We start from the raw sequence: 25,208 nt of genomic DNA, 5'->3' as shown, positions 1-25,208 counted from the left end.
GCACAAGTATTTCTAGTGAAATGCTTGTGCAATGCCGACCCCTGCAGCTTCGCGGTCAGGGGGTGTCAATCAACCCGATTGTATCCAATCCGGCTGATTGCTTTCCGCTGCTTCTTAACTTCCGCTTCAGGCAGACTTGAAGCGGAATGGGTCGGAAGCAGCATCCGCTGCTTCATAAAAATCGACCCCTAAAACGTAACACTTATTTTGTCAATATTTAAACAGCTAATGAAACTGTAAAATATACATCTACCTGATATTCTCAGACTCACCTTTTCTTTACATCCATTATTCTATCAGCATTTATTTAGGGCCAGATTACAAGTTGAGCGCAAAATATCGGTTCCACAAAAGCCATATTTGCGATCAACTTAGTAATAGCAGCGTGTGCAAATGTGAGCTGGTATTACAAGTGGGGTGCAATGCGAGGAGCAATTCCAATGAGAGCCTCGTTCTCATGCCCTCAGACACGGCAGCGAAGGGGTATTTATGTACCCATATTAACACATAAATAAGCATATACATATTTATTGAAGAAGGTAAGTCCCACCAGGGGGAGGAAAGATAGGAGACCCGGAGACAGGAAACTTGATGCAAAAAGTATCTTTATTCAGCCAGATTGCCAAATAACAGGTACAGGTTCAGATGAACACCTGACGCGTTTCGCGCATGCGCACATGCGCTTCATCAGAGGCTAAAGAGTCTAGGTAAGTCAAGACCTATATAGGGGCCAGCAGCCAATCAGCAAATAAACTATGTAAATTGCAATTAGCCAATAGTAAATTAATGGCAGTTTGTGAAAGGGTGTCAGCTCCTACATAGGTCTCACAAGAAACAATACTCATATCTAGCAATAAACACAATAACATATCTTAACAATAGAAACAAGGATAAAATAATAATAATAAACATTGTACATTTTCAAAAGAACAAATAATTTTAGGACAAATTTGTTTTTGCTTAGGAAAAATAAATGTAAAAGTGAACAAATAATATACAAAGAATTAAATGAATATATTATTTTTAAAAATGAAATGTTTTTTTGAAAATAAAAAACATACATAGTTGCTTAAAATAAAAACCCAGATAAATGTTATAACATAATTAATAATAAATAATAATCATTGCAAAGAATTGTCCCATGGTAGTATGGTAAGGATTATTGTTGGTATCCAAAAAAGTGGCTAACATTACTGCTATCAGGCAATATGCACTAGTGAATTAGGGAATGGCCATGTCTATAGTCAAGGATTACTCTGTGTAGTAAAATCTGGTTTAGAAAGTTACATAACCAAACCAATAACCTCGATAAAAAGACACTTGATAACAGTGGTGTTGTGCAATGTCACCGCTGTGAATCAACATCACACTTCAACTGTCAATTAAAAATGCATTAGGACAGTGACAAAAACTGTGGTGGCATTGCACAACTACCTAAAACCTTACATACTAAGACAATCACATATCCTAAAAAATATATTATTGTTTTCTTCCCACAGATGACTAACTTTAATGTGATATAATATAAAGGATATGTATAGATATGAACATAAATAAGTCAAGGAGGAAGAGGACTATTCTAACAATTCTGTTAGGAATCAATTCAGAACACTCTAGAGATTGTATTTAAGGTCTAAGCATGATCTAGACAACCAAAGAAACCTGTGAAGTAAAAAAGATGTTTACCTATGGGGAATCCAAACTTATTTTTATGTGTGTAGTCATATGGTAATTTATACATCTCGACCTAAACCTTTAAGTTTACAATCAACATGCGAGGACAAAATGTATAAAATTATTCAGTGAAAAGGTCCACATCCATTCTTTTATTTATTCCCTCTGGGGCCCTGGTTCCACAAAAAGCCATATTTGCGATCAACTTAGTAATAGCAGCGTGTGCAAATGTGAGCTGGTATTACAAGTGGGGTGCAATGCGAGGAGCGATTCCAATGAGAGCCTCGTTCTCATGCCCTCAGACACGGCAGCGAAGGGGTATTTATGTACCCATATTAACACATAAATAAGCATATACATATTTATTTATGGAGAACACACAGTCCCCGTAGACCGCTATGTAAAGGCACACCTCCCAAAAACTGCCTAGTGCAGTTATTTAATAAAACATTTTTTTTGTAATATTACTAAAGGCACTGCACTATTTTTGGAGGGGGGCAGTTGGGGTACATTTAAAAAATTAACCAGAGGTCCGACATCTGGTTAAGTTTTTGAGTGCTAATTGCTACCGCGAGCTTGCACTTCCACTTGGCTGGTTTAGTTATCGTGCGCCCGTAAAGAGGTGAATTTGCCCGTTTACGTGCGTGCAATAAATGAGCACTCCTCTTGTAATCTAGCCCTTAGAATTTAACCCCTTCCCGACGTTAGGACGTTCCATCCCATCCTAACTGACCTGGGTTTAGTGCCATTAAGAAAGCATGGAACTTCCTAGCCATTTGGCTGTACTGAAGCCAATGGTGCTTTCTAAATGGGATCACTGATGTAGACAAATAAGAACCATTATGAAAGGGTTAATGCCCCTTTAAATACAAATTCAGTAACTAATATAAACAATGATATTAAGGTTTTATGGGAGATAAATGTATTTGCACTCACCTACAGTTCACTGTTATGCCAGATAAGAGAACCTTTAACTCACTGACTGACAGACAAAGCTGCAACACAGCCCTGCTCATCGCAGTCCTCACTGGCAGAGAATGGGTTAAAAATAAGAACACAAGCAAGGTAACAGAATACATATTACACAAGACCAACTGAACCTATTGGGCTATATATATATGAGTTATAGTTCGGTGAGTGCAGCTGTTTAGCACGGTGCTCGGACAGAATGCCGAAGCATGTTCCGAGTTCGGCCAAGGGCAGATACGCTCCAGAGTGCTCTATTGTAATCAGAGCCTCGGGCGCTGCAACCGCCTCTGGGAACCTAACCATGGGTCCCAGTCCGCACATCTTGTAATTCTCTGTTTGGGAAATTATCTAATCTATCTATCAAATTTATCTATCGAATCTATTTATTTAATCTATCGATTCTATCTCGTGGCCGGACTGTTATCTGACAGCCACTTGTCCGTCAGCTAACAGTCCGACCGCTGTGGGTGCAGCTGTCTCCACCTGCTCTTTCTCCTTCAAGCACTCCTGCATAGACTGCCAGAGAGCTCGTATATTTCCTTCACCAAACCCTGATGCTCCCCTGCGCTCTACTAACTCTAGGTAGAAGGAATCCTTACTGAAGAGAGGCTCAGCGAACACCTGCAGAAGAAAACCTCCAGAGGTTCCTGCTGTCCCCACAGCAGAGGTATCCAGCAGTATCCCAAACTCTGAAAGCAACTCAGGCTCTAAGCCAGCGCTATGGATTTCCAATTGCTTTCTAGAGTTGGTATAGTACGTGTAAGGCTGGCTTGCAAACTGCACCCCAGACTCTGCCATGGCTCTTGCACTTTTGAAGATGTTTGAAGTAGAGAGTCCAACATGCTGAATCCCACCACCTTCATGATGTTTCAGGAACTGGTCCACCTGGTTAATGCCTTCCTGTGGAAGTGACTCACAAAAAACCGCCTTGCTCCTATCTTTAAGTGTTGGGGACTCAACAGAGGTCATGCGGAGGCCTATCTGGGGTCCAGTGATCTCAAAACCATATAGAGGGTCCTCCCCTTTATTGAGTGGGAAGTGCTGGAAACCAAGGCAACGCTGGTACCACTCTAGGACACGTGGCGTATCTCCCCTTGGGAGGACATATGTAACATGGTCAATATGGGTCATATCTTCTGAAGAAAAATGTTTGCTTTTATTTTCCAGATGCTGGAATCCGGGGAGAAAGCTGGCTCCATATTGTGTTCGATCAATGAGAGTGTGGCTCACATTTCTTATTGCAGACTTCACCACACAGTACATTACTGAACCAAAAATATCACTGAGTTTTGTAGGGGGTACCAAGAGCTGGCAACCATTACCAGCCAAGTGTTGGCACAGGCTGGGTACATCCTCTACCTCATAGCTGACATTGCAGGCCGTGTCTGGATAAGGTTGTGAGATGGGGTAATCATAGAGCAAAGACGAGCTTTCTGCTGTGTCTCCAGGGTTTTCATTCACCATAAATATGACTCCTCCATTTCTCAGTGCAACTTGGCACCAGCTTCTCCCATCCAAACCACAGGAGGCAAATGGGTGAAATCGGTACTTGGTCACCAGGTCTCGGATGACTTTCTGAGCATTAGATACCTGGAGAGAGATATGGCTAAGCCTCACCAGTGGGGAGATCATGGTGCAGAGATCAGTGGTTTTATCTGTCAGACAAAGTAGAGATAAGTTAGACATTATATATATATATATATATATATATATATATATATATATATATATATATATATATATATATATATACACACACACACATATATTGATATATATACTGTACAAGAAAAATAATTATGTTAAAGGGACAGTCATGTCAAAATAAAACTTTCATGATTCAGATAGAAGTGAATTGGAAATTGTATGCTCTATTACCTAAATGTGCATGTTCTGAAACACCAGCTCCTATTAAGCATGTGCAAGATTCACAGGATATACGTACATGCATTTTGTGATTGGCTGATGGCTGTCACATGAAGCGTTCAGAAGGAAAATGTAACTGACATTTGTCAGAAACATATGTATTACTCATTTGAAGTTCAAACTAAGTGCGTCTACATTCTCTTTTTTATTATGCATTTATTGTTTTTGTTCCTAAAAGCTTGAAAATCCTAGGTTTCACTTTTTAATTAAAGAGACATTCTGGTCAAAATTTAAATACACATAGATGAATTACATTTTGAATAGAAACTTATTTGGAATATACATATATGTATTGGCAAAAAAATGCTTCTAGTAAAAGTTATCACTCTTTTAGTGTTAACATTTCTTCTACAAAATAAGACGAGTCCACAGATTTCATCCTTACTTGTGGGATATTATCCTCCTGCTAACAGGAAGTGTCAAAGAGCACCACAGCAGAGCTGTATATATAGCTCCTCCCTTGACTCCACCCTCCACCTCCAGTCATTCTCTTTGCCTGTGTTATACTAGGAAGAGGTAAAGTGAGGTGTTAGTTTCTTCAATCAAGAAGTTTTTTATTTTAAATGGTACCGGTGAGTACTGTTTCCCTCAGGGGGGTTTGGAAGACGAATTCTGCCCTGAGGTTGATGATCTTAGCAGCTGTAACTAAGATCCATGTTGGTTACCACAGATCTGAAGGTAATACAGGAGACATCTTCAGTGTGGAGACCGTTTCATGCTGTCTGCAGCATTTGAGGTATGTGCAGCCTTTTATTCTGAAGAGACTTGGTATGTCAGAAAATGGCTGAATATGTATTCCCTTTTAGGGAAGGGGTAAGCAGTAGACCTATTTTCAAGGGGGGTGTTACTGAAACCTGTTCATTTTTTATTTTTTCTGTTGACATTTTGGCCAAGGTTTATAATGAGGGCTATGTGCTGCAATTTTCATTATAAGACACTGGGGATTTATATGTTTATGGTGGTTGTTTCACATTATGACCGTTGCATGTTATTTGGGGTAATCATTCCACATGGCTAGTTTGCTAAACCGCTCCTCCATGCGGTTGTTTGGGCCTACTCGGTCATCGGTCCTGATGGGAGGGGCTTATTTTCGCGCGCTCAGACGCGCTCTGTATTCTGGCTAGGAGGCAGCAGGCTTTAGCTCCGGTGGAGCTTAAACAGAGTTCTTTCCTCTCCGGATTGTTGTTGAGTCTTCTCGAAGTACCCTGGGGGCAGGTAGGCGCCACAGCTGAGGTGCAGAGGGTATTTTTGTGCTGACTTATTATATATGGCTATAAATACTGTTTAGCAGTTAATCCTTCCCTTAATACTTAGGGTGCAATCATTTTTGGAAGCCTTATTTAGGATTGTGTTAATTTTGAAGTCAAAGTAACGTTTTTACACACTTATTGGTCTGTTCAGCATGTCTGACATTGAGGAATCTCAGTATTCTATGTGTTTAGATGCCATTGTGGAACCCCCTCTTACATTGTGTACCTCTTGTACTGAAAGGGCCTTACATTGCAAAGAGCATATTCTAAGTAAAGATAGTGTATTTCTCAGTTTGAAGAAAATCAGGATATGCCATCCAATTCTCCCCAAGTGTCACAGCCTTTAACGCCGACACAAGCGACGCCAAGTACATCTAGTGCATCTAATTCCTTTACTCTGCAGGATATGGCTGCAGTTATGTCAACTACCCTTACAGAGGTTTTATCTAAATTACCAGTGTTACAGGGTAAATGCAGTAGATCAGATATTAATGTAAATACTGAATCATCTGATGCTTTATTAGCTATTTCCGATGTACCCTCACAGTGTTCTGAGTTGGGGGTCAGGGAATTGCTGTCTGAGGGAGAAATTTCAGACTCAGGGAATGTATTACCTCAGACAGATTCGGACACTATGTCCTTTAAATTTAAGCTTGAACACCTCCGCCTGTTACTTCGGGAGGTTTTAGCGACTTTGGATGATTGTGACCCTATTGCGATACCACCAGAGAAATTGTGTAAAATGGATAAATATCTAGAACTAAGAGAATTTCGGAAATTATAAAAAAGGAATGGGATAGACCAGGTATACCGTTTTCTCCCCCTCCTAATTTTAAGAAAATGTTTCCCATATCAGACGCCATTCGGGACTCGTGGCAAACGGTCCCTAAGGTAGAGGGAGCAATATCTACTCTGGCTAAGCATGCAACTATACCCATTGAGGACAGTTGTGCTTTCAAAGACCCTATGGATAAAAGATTAGAGGGTCTTCTAAAGAAATTATTTATTAATCAGGGTTTTCTTTTACAACCTACGGCTTGCATTGTTCCAGTAACTACTGCAGCAGCTTTTTGGTTTGAGGCTCTAGAAGAGTCTCTTAAGGTTGAGACCCCGTTAGATGACATTTTGGATAGAATTAAGGCTCTCAAGCTAGCTAATTCTTTTATTACTGATGCTGCTTTTCAAATTGCTAAATTAGCGGCGAAAAATGCAAGATTTGCTATTCTAGCACGTAGAGCGTTGTGGCTCAAATCTTGGTCTGCTGATGTGTCATCAAAAACTAAGCTTTTGGCTATTCCTTTTAAAGGTAAGACCCTTTTTGGGCCTGAATTGAAGGAAATCATTTCTGACATTACAGGAGGTAAAGGCCATGCCCTACCTCAGGATAAGTCTGTTAAGATGAGGGGAAAACAAAATAATTTTCATTCCTTTCGGAACTTTAAAGGAGGACCCCCGCTTCCTCTTCTTCCACAAAGCAGGAAGGGAATTTTACCCAATCTAAGTCAGTCTGGAGACCCAACCAGAACTGGAATAAAGGTAAACAATCTAAAAAGCCCGCTGCTGCTACTAAGACAGACTCTCGTTCTTTGCCCAGGCTTGGGCAAGAGATGTTCAGGACCCCTGGGCACTATAAATAGTGACCCACGGTTATCAATTGGAATTCAAGGACTTTCTTCCAAGAGGGAGATTTCATCTTTCCAGATTATCTGCAAACCAGATAAAAAGAGAGGCGTTCTTACGCTGTGTAAAAGACCTTTTTACCATGGGAGTAATTTGTCCTGTTCCAGAATTGGAACAGGGACAGGGGTTCTACTCAAATCTATTCGTGGTTCCCAAAAAAGAGGGAACTTTCCGACCCATCTTAGACCTCAAGGATCTAAACAAGTCTCTCAGAGTCCCATCATTCAAGATGGAGACTATACGAACAATTTTACCATGATCCAGGAGGGTCAATATATGACTACCGTGGACTTAAATGATGCTTACCTTCATATTCCTATCCACAAGGATCATCATCAGTTTCTAAGGTTTGCCTTCTTGGACAAACATTATCAGTTCATGGTCCTTCCCTTCAGGTTTGCCACAGCACCCAGAATCTTCACAAAGGTTCTAGGGTCTCTTTTGGCAGTTCTCAGACCGCGAGGCATAGCAGTGGCACCTTTATCTGGACAATATTCTGATCCAGGCGTCAACATATCAAGTGACAAAGTCTCACACGGACACAGTGTTGTCTTTCCTGAGAACTCACGGTTGGAAGGTGAACATAGAGAAAAGTTCACTTGTTCCACAGACAAGGGTTCCTTTCTTGGGAACTCTGATAGACTCGGTAGCCATGAAAATATTTCTGATGGAGGTCAGAAAATCAAAGATTCTAAATACTTGCCGAGCACTTTAGTCCATTCCTCGGCCATCAGTGGCTCAGTGTATGGAAGTAATTTGATTAATGGTTGCGGCAATGGACATCGTTCCATTTGCTCGCTTTCATCTCAGATCACTGCAGCTGCATGCTCGGACAGTGGAATGGGGACTATGCAAATTTATCTCCTCAGATAAATCTGGATCAAGAGACCAGAGACTCTCTTCTTTGGTGGTTGTTGCCGGATCATCTGTCCCAGGGGACTTGTTTCCGCAGACCCACGTGGGTAATAGTGACAACGGACGCCAGCCTTCTGGGCTGGGGTGCGGTCTGGAATTCCCTGAAGGCTCAGGGTGTTTGGACTCAGGTGGAGTCTCTACTTCCAATCAATATTCTGGAACTGAGGGCAATATTCAATGTGTTTCAGGCGTGGCCTCAGTTGGCTTCGGCCAAATTCATCAGATTCCAGTCGGACAACATCACGACTGTCAAGACATAAAGAAAACCAGCGAGCCTCAAGTTAAGGTAAATGAACCTTTATTACTCCTTCATAGAAACAACGATGGTAGGTAGTTAAAACTGCACACAGGCAGTGCTGTCAGAATTCATCAGATTCCAGTCGGACAACATCACGACTGTGGCTTATATCAATCATCAAGGGGGAACAAGGAGTTCCTTAGCGATGAGAGAAGTATCCAAGATAATCCGTTGGGCGGAGTCCCACTCTTGTCATCTGTCAGCAATCTACATCCCAGGAGTAGAGAACTGGGAAGCGGATTTTCTAAGTCGACAGACTTTTCATCCGGGGGAGTGGGAACTTCACCCGGAGGTATTTGCCTCATTGATTCTCCGATGGGGCAGACCAGAATTGGATCTGATGGCATCTCGACAGAATGCCAAGCTTCCAAGATACGGATCCAGGTCGAGGGATCCTCAGGCCGAACTGATAGATGCCTTGGCAGTGCCTTGGTTGTTCAGCCTAGCTTATTTATTTCCACTGTTTCCTCTCCTTCCACGCGTGATTGCTCGAATCAAACAGGAGAGAGCTTCAGTAATCCTGATAGTGCCTGCGTGGCCACGCAGGACTTGGTATGCGGATCTAGTGCACATGTCCTCTCTGCCACCGTGGAAACTTCCTTTGAGACAGGACCTTCTCATTCAAGGTCCTTTCCAACATCCAAATCTAATTTCTCTGCAGCTGACTGCGTGGAGATTGAACGCTTGATTTTATTGAAGCGATGATTCTCTGATTCGGTTATCAGTACTTTGATACAGGCTAGAAAGCCTGTCACTAGAAAAATCTATCATAAGATATGGCGTAAATATCTTTATTGGTGTGAATCCAAGGGTTACTCATGGAGTAAAGTTAGGATTCCTAGGATTCTGTCTTTTCTCCAAGAAGGATTGGAGAAAGGGTTATCAGCTAGTTCCTTAAAGGGACAAATTTCTGCTTTGTCAATTCTGTTTCACAAATGTTTGGCTGATGTGCCAGATGTTCAGTCTTTTTGTCAGGCTCTATCTAGAATTAAGCCTGTATTTAGACCAATTACTCCTCCCTGGAGTTTAATTTTAGTTCTTCGAGTTCTTCAAGGGGTTCCGTTTGAACCTATGCATTCCGTAGATATTAAATTGTTATCTTGGAAAGTTCTGTTTTTGGTTGCTATTTCTTCTGCTCGAAGAGTTTCTGAGCTTTCAGCGTTATAGTGTGATTCGCCTTATCTCATATTTCATTCTGATAAGGTGGTTTTACGTACTAAACCTGGTTTTCTTCCCAAGGTTGTTTCCAATAAGAATATTAATCAGGAAATTGTTGTTCCTTCTTTGAGTCCTAATCCTTCTTCTAAGAAGGAGCGTCTCTTGCATAACCTGGACGTGGTCCGTGCCTTAAAGTTCTACTTGCAGGCAACTAAGGATTTCCGTCAATCATCTTCATTATTCATTGTTTATTCTGGAAAGCGTAGGGGTCATAAAGCTACGGCTACCTCTCTTTCTTTTTGGCTGAGGAGTATCATCCGCCTGGCATATGAGACTGCTGGACAGCAGCCTCCTGAAAGAATTACGGCTCATTCTACTAGGGCTGTGGCTTCCACATGGGCCTTTAAAAACTATGCTTCTGTTGAACAGATTTGTAAGGCTGCGACTTGGTCGTCTCTTCATACTTTTTCCAAATTTTCCAAATTTGATACTTTTGCTTCTTCTGAGGCCGTTTTTGGGAGAAAAGTTCTTCAAGCAGTGGTGCCTTCCGTTTAGGTCTCTGTCTTGTCCCTCCCTTTCATCCGTGTCCTGTTGCTTTGGTATTGTATCCCACAAGTAAGGATGAAATCCGTGGACTCTTCGTATCTTGTAGAAGAAAAGGAAATTTATGCTTACCTGTTTGATTTCTTCTACGATACGACGAGTCCATGGCCCTCCCTGTCAATTTAAGACAGATTATTTTTTATTATTTACAACTTCAGTCACCTCTGCAGCTTTTCCTTTCTCTTCCTATAACCTTTGGTCGAATTACTGGAGGTGGAGGGGAAGGGAGGGGCTATATATACAGCTCTGCTGTGGTGCTCTTTGCCACTTCCTGTTAGCAGGAGGATAATATCCCACAAGTAAGGATGAAATCCGTGGACTCGTCGTATCGTAGAAGAAATCAATTTATCAGGTAAGCATAAATTTCCTTCTCTGTATGTGAAGCATAACTAGATATTCTCAGTGCACCAGCATTTTGAATACTGCAGCTGCTCAGAGCATCAGTGGGGCTTGTATCATGTCAGCAATTAAACAGAGTCATTACCAGATGGTACAAGCACATTAGGCTCACTGAACCAGTGCTGTGTTTAAAATGCTGGTGCACGTTGCATACTTAAAGTGTCAGTAAACCTAAAAAATAATGTTATATAATTCTGCACATAGCACTAAAATAATGTTATATAATTCTGCACTATGTGCAGAATTATATAACATTATTTTTTAGGTTTACTGTCCCTTTAAATACACTTTTGAAACAGCTATAGCTTTTATTAGAAGCATTTTTGCTAATAAATGTATACAGTATTATAAAAATGCTTCTTTTAAAAACTGAAATGCATCTATGTGGATTCCAATTTTGTCTGGAATGTCCCTTTAATAACACTATGTGCATCCCTCCCACCCCATATACTGAATACAGAATTTGCTTTTCGACCTATCTAGGTAAACATGGGGGGGGGGGGCAAATATTTTAGACAAAAGCAAGAGGTGTTTAATGGGTGTCACTCCTGCCCCTGGTCAGAATACGTATGTATGCCACCCCTGATTTGCTCACAAGCTTCATCCTTCTTATAGGCAGCACTTTTGTAATGTGTGAAACCCCCTACAGGGGTCATACATACAGCAAAACAAGAATATGTATAAAAATAAAATAACAGAACAGAACATGTTCTTTTTTAATATCCCAGAAAAGACATAAAAATGCCATAATAATATGCTGTAATGCATTACAATGTTTATCATTGCATTAATTCTAGATGTGAATTATGTGTTTAACTCTTACAGCTCGTTGTTACAAATGTAGCAATACAGCTCATATAAATACATAAGTTAAACTGTATTATGTCACCACTGAGAGCAGCAATATAGTGTCAAATAGGGCTGCCAGCTGTCTTGCACAGCAATAGTGATCAGAGGGTGAAGTGTAAGGTGAGGTCAGAAATCAAATAAAACTATCTGCCCTCTTCCCCCTGTCAGCCATATGTTCACAAGGGACTTTGTGCACATTAGGTTTGTGTCAATTTATACTGGGCACGTAGCACGCAATTTATACTGGGCACGTAGCACGCAATTTATACTGGGCACATAGCACGCAATTTATACTGGGCACGTAGCACGCAATTTATACTGGGCACATAGCACGCAATTTATACTGGGCACGTAGCACGCAATTTATACTGGGCACGTAGCAACGCAGATTATGGCAATCATAGTACTTTTAAGCTCCAAGATATTGCCCTCCTATTGCTTCCAAGCAGGGTAGAACTACCACAGGGCCCAAGTGCTGGGGTGGCCCATAGCAGCCAGTTTATACATAGGCGTGGGCCTATGTGGTCATTACCTGCATATATATAAAGTCAGGATCCAGCACTCAATATGTCTCCAACCTCCAGGGTGCACTCCAAAAAATGATACACTGTAGAAATAGAGAAGGCACTCGCCGTTTTGACAACAATAATTTTAATGAACGGTAAACGTTTTCAGGGTTTCTCTCTGAGAACGGGGGAGACCCTGAAAACATTTACAGTTCATTAAAATTATTGTTGTCAAAACGGTGAGTGCCTTCTCTATATCTACAGTATATATATATAGTTTACTATTAGTGTATAGATATTCCATCATTATACAGCACAACATATTCATCAGAGTATACATACAGAGCAGTATAGAAGTGCACATCATTATACAGCACAACATATTCATCAGAGTATACATACAGAGCAGTATAGAAGTGCACATCATTATACAGCACAGCATATTCATCAGAGTATACATACAGAGCAGTATAGCAATGCATATCATTATACAGCACAGCATATTCATCAGAGTATACATACAGAGCAGTATAGAAGTGCACATCATTATACAGCACAGCGTATTCATCAGAGTATACATACAGAGCAGTATAGAAGTGCACATCATTATACAGCACAACATATTCATCAGAGTATACATACAGAGCAGTATAGAAGTGCACATCATTATACAGCACAGCATATTCATCAGAGTATACATACAGAGCAGTATAGAAGTGCACATCATTATACAGCACAGCATATTCATCAGAGTATACATACAGAGGAGTATAGAAATGCACATCATTATACAGCACAACCTATTCATCAGAGTATACATACAGAGCAGTATAGAAGTGCACATCATTATACAACACAGCATATTCATCAGAGTATACATACAGAGCAGTATAGAAGTGCACATCATTATACAGCACAGCATATTCATCAGAGTATACATACAGAGCAGTATAGAAGTGCACATCATTATACAGCACAGCATATTCATCAGAGTATACATACAGAGCAGTATAGAAGTGCACATCATTATACAGCACAACATATTCATCAGAGTATACATACAGAGCAGTATAGAAGTGCAAATCATTATACAGCACAGCATATTCATCAGAGTATACATACAGAGCAGTATAGAAGTGCACATCATTATACAGCACAGCATATTCATCAGAGTATACATACAGAGTAGTATAGAAGTGCACATCATTATACAGCACAGCATATTCATCAGAGTATACATACAGAGCAGTATAAAAGTGCACATCATTATACAGCACAGCATATTCATCAGAGTATACATACAGAGCAGTATAGAAGTGCACATCATTATACAGCACAGCATATTCATCAGAGTATACATACAGAGCAGTATAGAAGTGCACATCATTATACAGCACAGCATATTCATCAGAGTATACATACAGAGCAGTATAGAAGTGCACATCATTATACAGCGTAGCATATTCATCAGAGTATACATACAGAGCAGTATAGAAGTGCACATCATTATACAGCACAACATATTCATCAGAGTATACATACAGAGCAGTATAGAAGTGCACATCATTATACAGCACAACATATTCATCAGAGTATACATACAGAGCAGTATAGAAGTGCACATCATTATACAGCACAGCATATTCATCAGAGTATACATACAGAGGAGTATAGAAATGCACATCATTATACAGCACAGCCTATTCATCAGAGTATACATACAGAGCAGTATAGAAGTGCACATCATTATACAGCACAGCATATTCATCAGAGTATACATACAGAGGAGTATAGAAATGCACATCATTATACAGCACAGCCTATTCATCAGAGTATACATACAGAGCAGTATAGAAGTGCACATCATTATACAACACAGCATATTCATCAGAGTATACATACAGAGCAGTATAGAAGTGCACATCATTATACAGCACAGCATATTCATCAGAGTATACATACAGAGCAGTATAGAAGTGCACATCATTATACAGCACAGCATATTCATCAGAGTATACATACAGAGCAGTATAGAAGTGCACATCATTATACAACACAACATATTCATCAGAGTATACATACAGAGCAGTATAGAAGTGCAAATCATTATACAGCACAGCATATTCATCAGAGTATACATACAGAGCAGTATAGAAGTGCACATCATTATACAGCACAGCATATTCATCAGAGTATACATACAGAGTAGTATAGAAGTGCACATCATTATACAGCACAGCATATTCATCAGAGTATACATACAGAGCAGTATAAAAGTGCACATCATTATACAGCACAGCATATTCATCAGAGTATACATACAGAGCAGTATAGAAGTGCACATCATTATACAGCACAGCATATTCGCAGAGTATACATACAGAGCAGTATAGAAGTGCACATCATTATACAGCACAGCATATTCATCAGAGTATACATACAGAGCAGTATAGAAGTGCACATCATTATACAGCGTAGCATATTCATCAGAGTATACATACAGAGCAGTATAGAAGTGCACATCATTATACAGCACAGCATATTCATCAGAGTATACATACAGAGGAGTATAGAAGTGCACATCATTATACAGCACAGCATACTCATCAGAGTATACATACAGAGTAGTATAGAAGTGCAAATCATTATACAGCACAGCATATTCATCAGAGTATACATATAGAGCAGTATAAAAGTGCACATCATTATACAGCACAGCATATTCATCAGAGTATACATACAGAGCAGTATAGAAGTGCAAATCATTATACAGCACAGCATATTCATCAGAGTATACATACAGAGCAGTATAGAAGTGCACATCATTATACAGCACAGCCTATTCATCAGAGTATACATACAGAGCAGTATAGAAGTGCACATCATTATACAGCACAACATATTCATCAGAGTATACATACAGAGCAGTATAGAAGTGCACATCATTATACAGCACAGCATATTCATCAGAGTATACATACAGAGCAGTATAGAAGTGCACATCATTATACAGCACAGCATATTCATCAGAGTATACATACAGAGCAGTATAGAAATGCACATCATTATACAGCACAGCATATTCATCAGAGTATACATACAGAGCAGTATAGAAGTGCACATCATTATACAGCGTAGCATATTCATCAGAGTATACATACAGAGCAGTATAGAAGTGCACATCATTATACAGCGTAGCCTATTCATCAGAGTATACATACAGAGCAGTATAGAAGTGCACATCATTATACAGCACAGCATATTCATCAGAGTATACATACAGAGCAGTATAGAAATGCACATCATTATACAGCACAGCATATTCATCAGAGTATACATACAGAGCAGTATAGAAGTGCACATCATTATACAGCACAGCATATTCATCAGAGTATACATACAGAGCAGTATAGAAGTGCACATCATTATACAGCACAGCATATTCATCAGAGTATACATACAGAGCAGTATAGCAATGCACATCATTATACAGCACAGCCTATTCATCAGAGTATACATACAGAGCAGTATAGAAGTGCACATCATTATAGAGCACAGCATATTCATCAGAGTATACATACAGAGCAGTATAGCAATGCACATCATTATACAGCACAGCCTATTCATCAGAGTATACATACAGAGCAGTATAGAAGTGCACATCATTATACAGCACAGCATATTCATCAGAGTATACATACAGAGGAGTATAGAAGTGCACATCATTATACAGCACAGCATATTCATCAGAGTATACATACAGAGGAGTATAGAAGTGCACATCATTATACAGCACAGCATATTCATCAGAGTATACATACAGAGGAGTATAGAAGTGCACATCATTATACAGCACAGCATATTCATCAGAGTATACATACAGAGGAGTATAAAAGTGCACATCATTATACAGCACAGCATATTCATCAGAGTATACATACAGAGGAGTATAGAAGTGCACATCATTATACAGCACAGCATATTCATCAGAGTATACATACAGAGGAGTATAAAAGTGCACATCATTATACAGCACAGCATATTCATCAGAGTATACATACAGAGGAGTATAGAAGTGCACATCATTATACAGCACAGCATATTCATCAGAGTATACATACAGAGCAGTATAGAAGTGCACATCATTATACAGCACAGCATATTCATCAGAGTATACATACAGAGCAGTATAGAAGTGCACATCATTATACAGCACAGCATATTCATCAGAGTATACATACAGAGCAGTATAGAAGTGCACATCATTATACAGCACAGCATATTCATCAGAGTATACATACAGAGCAGTATAGAAGTGCACATCATTATACAGCACAGCATATTCATCAGAGTATACATACAGAGCAGTATAGAAGTGTACATCATTATACAGCACAGCATATTCATCAGAGTATACATACAGAGCAGTATAGAAGTGCACATCATTATACAGCACAGCATATTCATCAGAGTATACATACAGAGCAGTATAGAAGTGCACATCATTATACAGCACAGCATATTCATCAGAGTATACATACAGAGCAGTATAGAAGTGCACATCATTATACAGCACAGCATATTCATCAGAGTATACATACAGAGCAGTATACAAGTGCACATCATTATACAGCACAGCATATTCATCAGAGTATACATACAGAGCAGTATAGAAGTGCACATCATTATACAGCACAGCATATTCATCAGAGTATACATACAGAGCAGTATAGAAGTGCACATCATTATACAGCACAGCATATTCATCAGAGTATACATACAGAGCAGTATAGAAGTGCACATCATTATACAGCACAGCATATTCATCAGAGTATACATACAGAGCAGTATAGAAGTGCACATCATTATACAGCACAGCATATTCATCAGAGTATACATACAGAGCAGTATAGAAGTGCACATCATTATACAGCACAGCATATTCATCAGAGTATACATACAGAGCAGTATAGAAGTGCACATCATTATACAGCACAGCATATTCATCAGAGTATACATACAGAGCAGTATAGAAGTGCACATCATTATACAGCACAGCATATTCATCAGAGTATACATACAGAGCAGTATAGAAGTGCACATCATTATACAGCACAGCATATTCATCAGAGTATACATACAGAGCAGTATAGAAGTGCACATCATTATACAGCACAGCATATTCATCAGAGTATACATACAGAGCAGTATAGAAGTGCACATCATTATACAGCACAGCATATTCATCAGAGTATACATACAGAGCAGTATAGAAGTGCACATCATTATACAGCACAGCATATTCATCAGAGTATACATACAGAGCAGTATAGAAGTGCACATCATTATGCAGCACAGCATATTCATCAGAGTATACATACAGAGGAGTATAGAAGTGCACATCATTATGCAGCACAGCATATTCATCAGAGTATACATACAGAGCAGTATAGAAGTGCACATCATTATACAGCACAGCATATTCATCAGAGTATACATACAGAGCAGTATAGAAGTGCACATCATTATACAGCACAGCATATTCATCAGAGTATACATACAGAGCAGTATAGAAGTGCACATCATTATACAGCACAGCCTATTCATCAGAGTATACATACAGAGCAGTATAGAAGTGCACATCATTATACAGCACAGCCTATTCATCAGAGTATACATACAGAGCAGTATAGAAGTGCACATCATTATACAGCACAGCATATCCATCAGAGTATACATACAGAGCAGTATAAAAGTGCACATCATTATACAGCACAGCATATCCATCAGAGTATACATACAGAGCAGTATAGAAGTGCACATCATTATACAGCACAGCATATTCATCAGAGTATACATACAGAGCAGTATAGAAGTGCACATCATTATACAGCGTAGCATATTCATCAGAGTATACATACAGAGCAGTATAGAAGTGCACATCATTATACAGCACAGCATATTCATCAGAGTATACATACAGAGCAGTATAGAAGTGCACATCATTATACAGCACAGCATATTCATCAGAGTATACATACAGAGCAGTATAGAAGTGCACATCATTATACAGCACAGCATATTCATCAGAGTATACATACAGAGCAGTATAGAAGTGCACATCATTATACAGCACAGCATATTCATCAGAGTATACATAAAGAGCAGTATAGAAGTGCACATCATTATACAGCACAGCATATTCATCAGAGTATACATACAGAGCAGTATAGAAGTGCACATCATTATACAGCACAGCATATTCATCAGAGTATACATACAGAGCAGTATAGAAGTGCACATCATTATACAGCACAGCATATTCATCAGAGTATACATAAAGAGCAGTATAGAAGTGCACATCATTATACAGCACAGCATATTCATCAGAGTATACATACAGAGCAGTATAGAAGTGCACATCATTATACAGCACAGCATATTCATCAGAGTATACATAAAGAGCAGTATAGAAGTGCACATCATTATACAGCACAGCATATTCATCAGAGTATACATACAGAGCAGTATAGAAGTGCACATCATTATACAGCACAGCATATTCATCAGAGTATACATACAGAGCAGTATAGAAGTGCACATCATTATACAGCACAGCCTATTCATCAGAGTATACATACAGAGCAGTATAGAAGTGCACATCATTATACAGCACAGCATATTCATCAGAGTATACATACAGAGCAGTATAGAAGTGCACATCATTATACAGCACAGCATATTCATCAGAGTATACATACAGAGCAGTATAGAAGTGCACATCATTATACAGCACAGCATATTCATCAGAGTATACATACAGAGCAGTATAGAAATGTACATCATTATACAGCACAGCATATTCATCAGAGTATACATACAGAGCAGTATAGAAATGCACATCATTATACAGCACAGCATATTCATCAGAGTATACATACAGAGCAGTATAGAAGTGCACATCATTATACAGCACAGCATATTCATCAGAGTATACATACAGAGCAGTATAGAAGTGCACATCATTATACAGCACAGCATATTCATCAGAGTATACATACAGAGGAGTATAGAAGTGCACATCATTATACAGCACAGCATATTCATCAGAGTATACATACAGAGGAGTATAGAAGTGCACATCATTATGCAGCACAGCATATTCATCAGAGTATACATACAGAGCAGTATAGAAGTGCACATCATTATACAGCACAGCCTATTCATCAGAGTATACATACAGAGCAGTATAGAAATGCACATCATTATACAGCACATCATATTCATCAGAGTATACATACAGAGCAGTATAGAAGTGCACATCATTATACAGCACACCATATTCAGAGTATACATACAGAGGAGTATAGAAGTGCACATCATTATACAGCACAGCATATTCATCAGAGTATACATACAGAGCAGTATAGAAGTGCACATCATTATACAGCACAGCATATTCATCAGAGTATACATACAGAGCAGTATAGAAGTGCACATCATTATACAGCACAGCATATTCATCAGAGTATAAATACAGAGCAGTATAGAAGTGCACATCATTATACAGCACAGCACATTCATCAGAGTATACATACAGAGCAGTATAGAAGTGCACATCATTATACAGCACAGCACATTCATCAGAGTATACATACAGAGCAGTATAGAAGTGCACATCATTATACAGCACAGCATATTCATCAGAGTATACATACAGAGCAGTATAGAAGTGCACATCATTATACAGCACAGCATATTCATCAGAGTATACATACAGAGCAGTATAGAAATGCACATCATTATACATCACAGCATATTCATCAGAGTATACATCATACAGAGCAGTATAGAAGTGCACATCATTATACAGCACAGCATATTCATCAGAGTATACATACAGAGCAGTATAGAAGTGCACATCATTATACAGCACAGCATATTCATCAGAGTATACATACAGAGGAGTATAGAAGTGCACATCATTATACAGCACAGCATATTCATCAGAGTATACATACAGAGCAGTATAGAAGTGCACATCATTATACAGCACAGCATATTCATCAGAGTATACATACAGAGCAGTATAGAAGTGCACATCATTATACAGCACAGCATATTCATCAGAGTATACATACAGAGCAGTATAGAAGTGCACATCATTATACAGCACAGCCTATTCATCAGAGTATACATACAGAGCAGTATAGAAGTGCAAATCATTATACAGCACAGCATATTCATCAGAGTATACATACAGAGCAGTATAGAAATGCACATCATTATACAGCACAGCATATTCATCAGAGTATACATACAGAGCAGTATAGAAGTGCACATCATTATACAGCACAGCATATTCATCAGAGTATACATACAGAGCAGTATAGAAGTGCACATCATTATACAGCACAGCATATTCATCAGAGTATACATACAGAGCAGTATAGAAGTGCACATCATTATACAGCACAGCATATTCATCAGAGTATACATACAGAGGAGTATAGAAGTGCACATCATTATACAGCACAACATATTCATCAGAGTATACATACAGAGCAGTCACAGTGGAGGCTCCTCCATTTGTGCACATTCGCACGTGAACCCCCAGCCAGGGCAAGAGGGTGAAAAAAAAATTGAGCCAAAAAAAAAAAAAAATGAGAAAAAAAAAAAAAAAATTACCTAAAAAAAAATAATATTTGTTTAATAAAATATAATTTTTCAAATAGTCTCCTATGATCCTATCTGAAAAATTAATATTTTATTATTATCCCCAGCAAGTTAGTATTTATTACTCCTCAGGCTCTGTCACTGTGTTCTGTATCTGTACGTTATAGGGACTAGGAGGCAGAGGCAGGAGGGAGGGAGCTAGGACCGGGCAGACACAACAGCATAGCAGACAGTATTTGGCTCTGCTCTGCCTGACAACAGCTGACGTCACGGTCACTAGCTTCCAGACTCTCACTCTGTCTCCTCCTCTCCCGACCCGACCAGCAGACTGCTGTGCGCGCACACTAGAATTCGTCGCACGTGCGAATAGAGGGAGACCCTATCCTGCACAGTGATCTATGCTTCACTGTGCAGGCGTAGCTCCTCCCAGGCCCGTCACTCCCATAGACCCATAATCGCACAGGCTGAAGTGTGCGGTCTTGCACGTCAGCCTGTGCTCTGCCTATGCCTCCTCCCACTGCCTTATCCAGCCTCACTGTGATACGCTGTTGCGTCCACGTGACGGCCCCCACAAGGCTCCTCCCCCTCAACGGCGCGAAAGTCGCATTGATGAGATAGCCGTTGAGGAGAGAGGAGTCTTGTGTTGGTGTTGCTGAGACACTGTGACTTCAAATTTCTTTGAAAATCCATTCTCATCTTTAGTTTAACTAGTCTTGTTGACACGAATTTGAACTTGGTGCACCGTGCTATATTTGCTAACCTGCCTCTTGGCTGCAACTTGCAGCAAGCAATCTCTATATTTGCTAACCTGCCTCTTGGCTGCAACTTGCAAGCAATCTATATATCTACAGACAGACAGACGTCTGTGTTGTAACTTGTACTGTTACTTAACTGCTGCAGCCTGCAGTGCTGCTGGCTGTCCTGAGTGAACTGTGAGAATAGATAGATTAGAGTCACACACAGTCACTCCGAGTTAGTAGGCAGGAGGGTGGTAGGGACTAGGGAGAAAGCCTATTTTTTTTTGCTGCAGGCCTGCAGCTTATTAGACAGTTATTTATAATTTTATTACTAATACTAGTAGTTAATACACTACAGAGCAGACCAGTTGGTTCTTGAAGTTGAAGAGAGAGAGTGAGTCAGTCAACAAACAGTTTAAGTTTTTTTAGACTACAAGAAGAACAGTAGTCAGTCTAGAGAGAGTAGACTACTTAGACAGGGTCTAGTGTCAGTGAAAAACAAAGTTAATTTTTATATTTACTAAAAACAGATACAGACAGACAGATTAGAGAGTTCTTTAGTGAGTAATTTGGGAATAATAAAATAATTTTTTAGCAGATAAATTAATGCAGATTCATTGCAATTAGAAGTTTTGCAAAAAAAGGTGATTTTTCAAAAAATACAAAAATAAAGTTAACTGCTGTGCTGCTGCTTGCTGATACTAGTTGTTGACCGTTGACGGCTGTCACGGTAGCTTACCATTAATAAATTTAAGTATTTTAGCAGATTAATTAATTAGCAGATTGCAATTAGAAGTTTTGCAAAAAAAGGTGAATTTTTTTAAAAACAAACAAACAGTTAACTGCTGTGCTGTTGCTTGCTGATACTAGTTGTTGACCGTTGACGGCTGTCACGGTAGCTTACCATTAATAAATTTAAGTATTTTAGCAGATTAATTAATTAGCAGATTGCAATTAGAAGTTTTGCAAAAAAAGGTGAATTTTTTTTAAAAACAAAAAAAACAGTTAACTGCTGTGCTGCTGCTTGCTGATACTAGTTGTTGACCGTTGACGGCTGTCACGGTAGCTTACCATTAATAAATTTAAGTATTTTAGCAGATTAACTAATTAGCAGATTGCAATTAGAAGTTTTGCAAAAAAAGGTAAAACTTTAGTGAAAAAAAACCAAACAGTTAACTGCTGTGCTGCTGCTTGCAGCTTGCTGATACTAGTTGTTGACCGTTGACGGCTGTCACGGTAGCTTACCATTAATAAAAAGTATTTTAGCAGATTAATTAATTAGCAGATTGCAATTAGAAGTTTTGCAAAAAAAGGTAAAAATTATTTTATTTTTTTTAAAAAAAAAAGTTAACTGCTGTGCTGCTGCCTGCTGATACTAGTTGTTGACCGTTGACGGCTGTCACGGTTGCTTACTTACCTACAAGTTATATATTATAAAAGAACCGCAAAACTATTACTTCAAGTTGAGTTGTTTATTTTCTAACAGCTGCAGAGCAGCAGAGCTACCTACCTACAAGTTATATATTACATAACAACCGCCAAACTATTAAACTATTACTTCAAGTTTAGTTGTATATTTTCTAACAGCTGCAGAGCAGCAGAGCTACCTACCTACAAGTTATATATAACAACCGCCAAACTATTAAACTATTAAGTAGTATATTTTCTAACAGCTGAAGAGCTACCTACCTACAAGTTATATATTACATAACAACCGCCAAACTATTAAACTATTAAGTTGTATATTTTCTAACAGCTGCAGAGCTACCTACCTACAAGTTATATATTACATAACAACCGCCAAACTATTAAACTATTACTTCAAGTTGAGTTGTATATTTTCTAACAGCTACAGAGCAGCAGAGCTACCTACCTACAAGTTATATATTACATAACAACCGCCAAACTATTAAACTATTAAGTAGTATATTTTCTAACAGCTGCAGAGCTACCTACCTACAAGTTATATATTACATAACAACCGCCAAACTATTAAACTATTACTTCAAGTTGAGTTGTATATTTTCTAACAGCTACAGAGCAGCAGAGCTACCTACCTACAAGTTATATATTACATAACAACCGCCAAACTATTAAACTATTAAGTTGTATATTTTCTAACAGCTGCAGAGCTACCTACCTACAAGTTATATATTACATAACAACCGCCAAACTATTAAACTATTAAGTAGTATATTTTCTAACAGCTGCAGAGCTACCTACCTACAAGTTATATATTACATAACAACCGCCAAACTATTAAACTTAACTATTACTTCAAGTTGAGTTGTATATTTTCTAACAGCTACAGAGCAGCAGAGCTACCTACCTACAAGTTATATATTACATAACAACCGCCAAACTATTAAACTATTAAGTTGTATATTTTCTAACAGCTGCAGAGCTACCTACCTACAAGTTATATATTACATAACAACCGCCAAACTATTAAACTATTAAGTAGTATATTTTCTAACAGCTGCAGAGCTACCTACCTACAAGTTATATATTACATAACAACCGCCAAACTATTAAACTATTACTTCAAGTTGAGTTGTATATTTTCTAACAGCTACAGAGCAGCAGAGCTACCTACCTACAAGTTATATATTACATAACAACCGCCAAACTATTAAACTATTAAGTTGTATATTTTCTAACAGCTGCAGAGCTACCTACCTACAAGTTATATATTACATAACAACCGCCAAACTATTAAACTATTAAGTAGTATATTTTCTAACAGCTGCAGAGCTACCTACCTACAAGTTATATATTACATAACAACCGTCAAACTATTAAACAATTAAGTTGTATATTTTCTAAAAGCTGCAGAGCTACCTACCAGTACCTACAAGTTATATATTAGATAACAACCGCCAAACTATTAAACTATTACTTCAAGTTGAGTTGTATATTTTCTAACAGCTGCAGAGCAGCAGAGCTACCTACCTACAAGTTATATATTAGATAACAACCGCCAAACTATAAAACTATTACTTCAAGTTGAGTTGTATATTTTCTAACAGCTGCAGAGCAGCAGAGCTACCTACATAAAAGTTATATATTACATAACAACCGCCAAACTATTAAAATATTAAGTTGTATATTTTCTAACAGCTGCAGAGCTACCTACCTACAAGTTATATATTAGATAAGAGCAAAGGACTGTTCTTTGTGTGTAAACTAACAGTTAAGATGGCACTTAGTAAAATTAGTGTGTCTGAGCTAAAGCAATTACATTTTTCAACGTTGCCCATTGAAAGAAAAATGGAAATTAAAATGCTCAGGCCAACACCTATGCTTAACCTTACCCAGGTGACAAAATGTAAAACTAGAGATTACAAAAGAGAATTCAAACCCGAGGTATATGATAAATATCCATGGATTTGTGGTTGTGAATTATCTAACAGGCTCTTTTGTTTTTATTGTCTCCTGTTTGCAAAACAAAGTGGGGATTCAAGCTGGGTGAGTTATGGTGTCGCCGATTTATCACATTTAAGTCAAAAAACAAATAAACATAATTGCTCCCAATCACATTTAAACTCCACATTAGAGTTTAATTTGC

The 25,208-nt window shown here is 38.7% G+C and overlaps 1 protein-coding gene across 5 annotated transcripts in view; it reads right to left on the bottom strand.

The window, feature by feature from the left end:
• Positions 1 to 587: 587 nt before the first annotated feature.
• Positions 588 to 25,208, bottom strand: part of HPDL (4-hydroxyphenylpyruvate dioxygenase like) — a 155,479-nt gene continuing 130,858 nt past the window's right edge. For all 5 annotated transcript variants that reach the window (XM_053693563.1, XM_053693567.1, XM_053693566.1 and 2 more), the window contains exon 2: positions 588 to 4,298. In XM_053693563.1, the coding sequence (XP_053549538.1) occupies positions 3,064 to 4,298 (1,235 nt within the window). In that variant the 3' untranslated portion in view covers positions 588 to 3,063. The remainder of the gene's footprint in view (positions 4,299 to 25,208) is intronic.

Source organism: Bombina bombina, chromosome 10 (genome assembly GCF_027579735.1).
Source record: "Bombina bombina isolate aBomBom1 chromosome 10, aBomBom1.pri, whole genome shotgun sequence".
Taxonomy (NCBI): Eukaryota; Metazoa; Chordata; class Amphibia; order Anura; family Bombinatoridae; genus Bombina; species Bombina bombina.
This window is presented reverse-complemented; position numbering and strand designations above follow the sequence as displayed.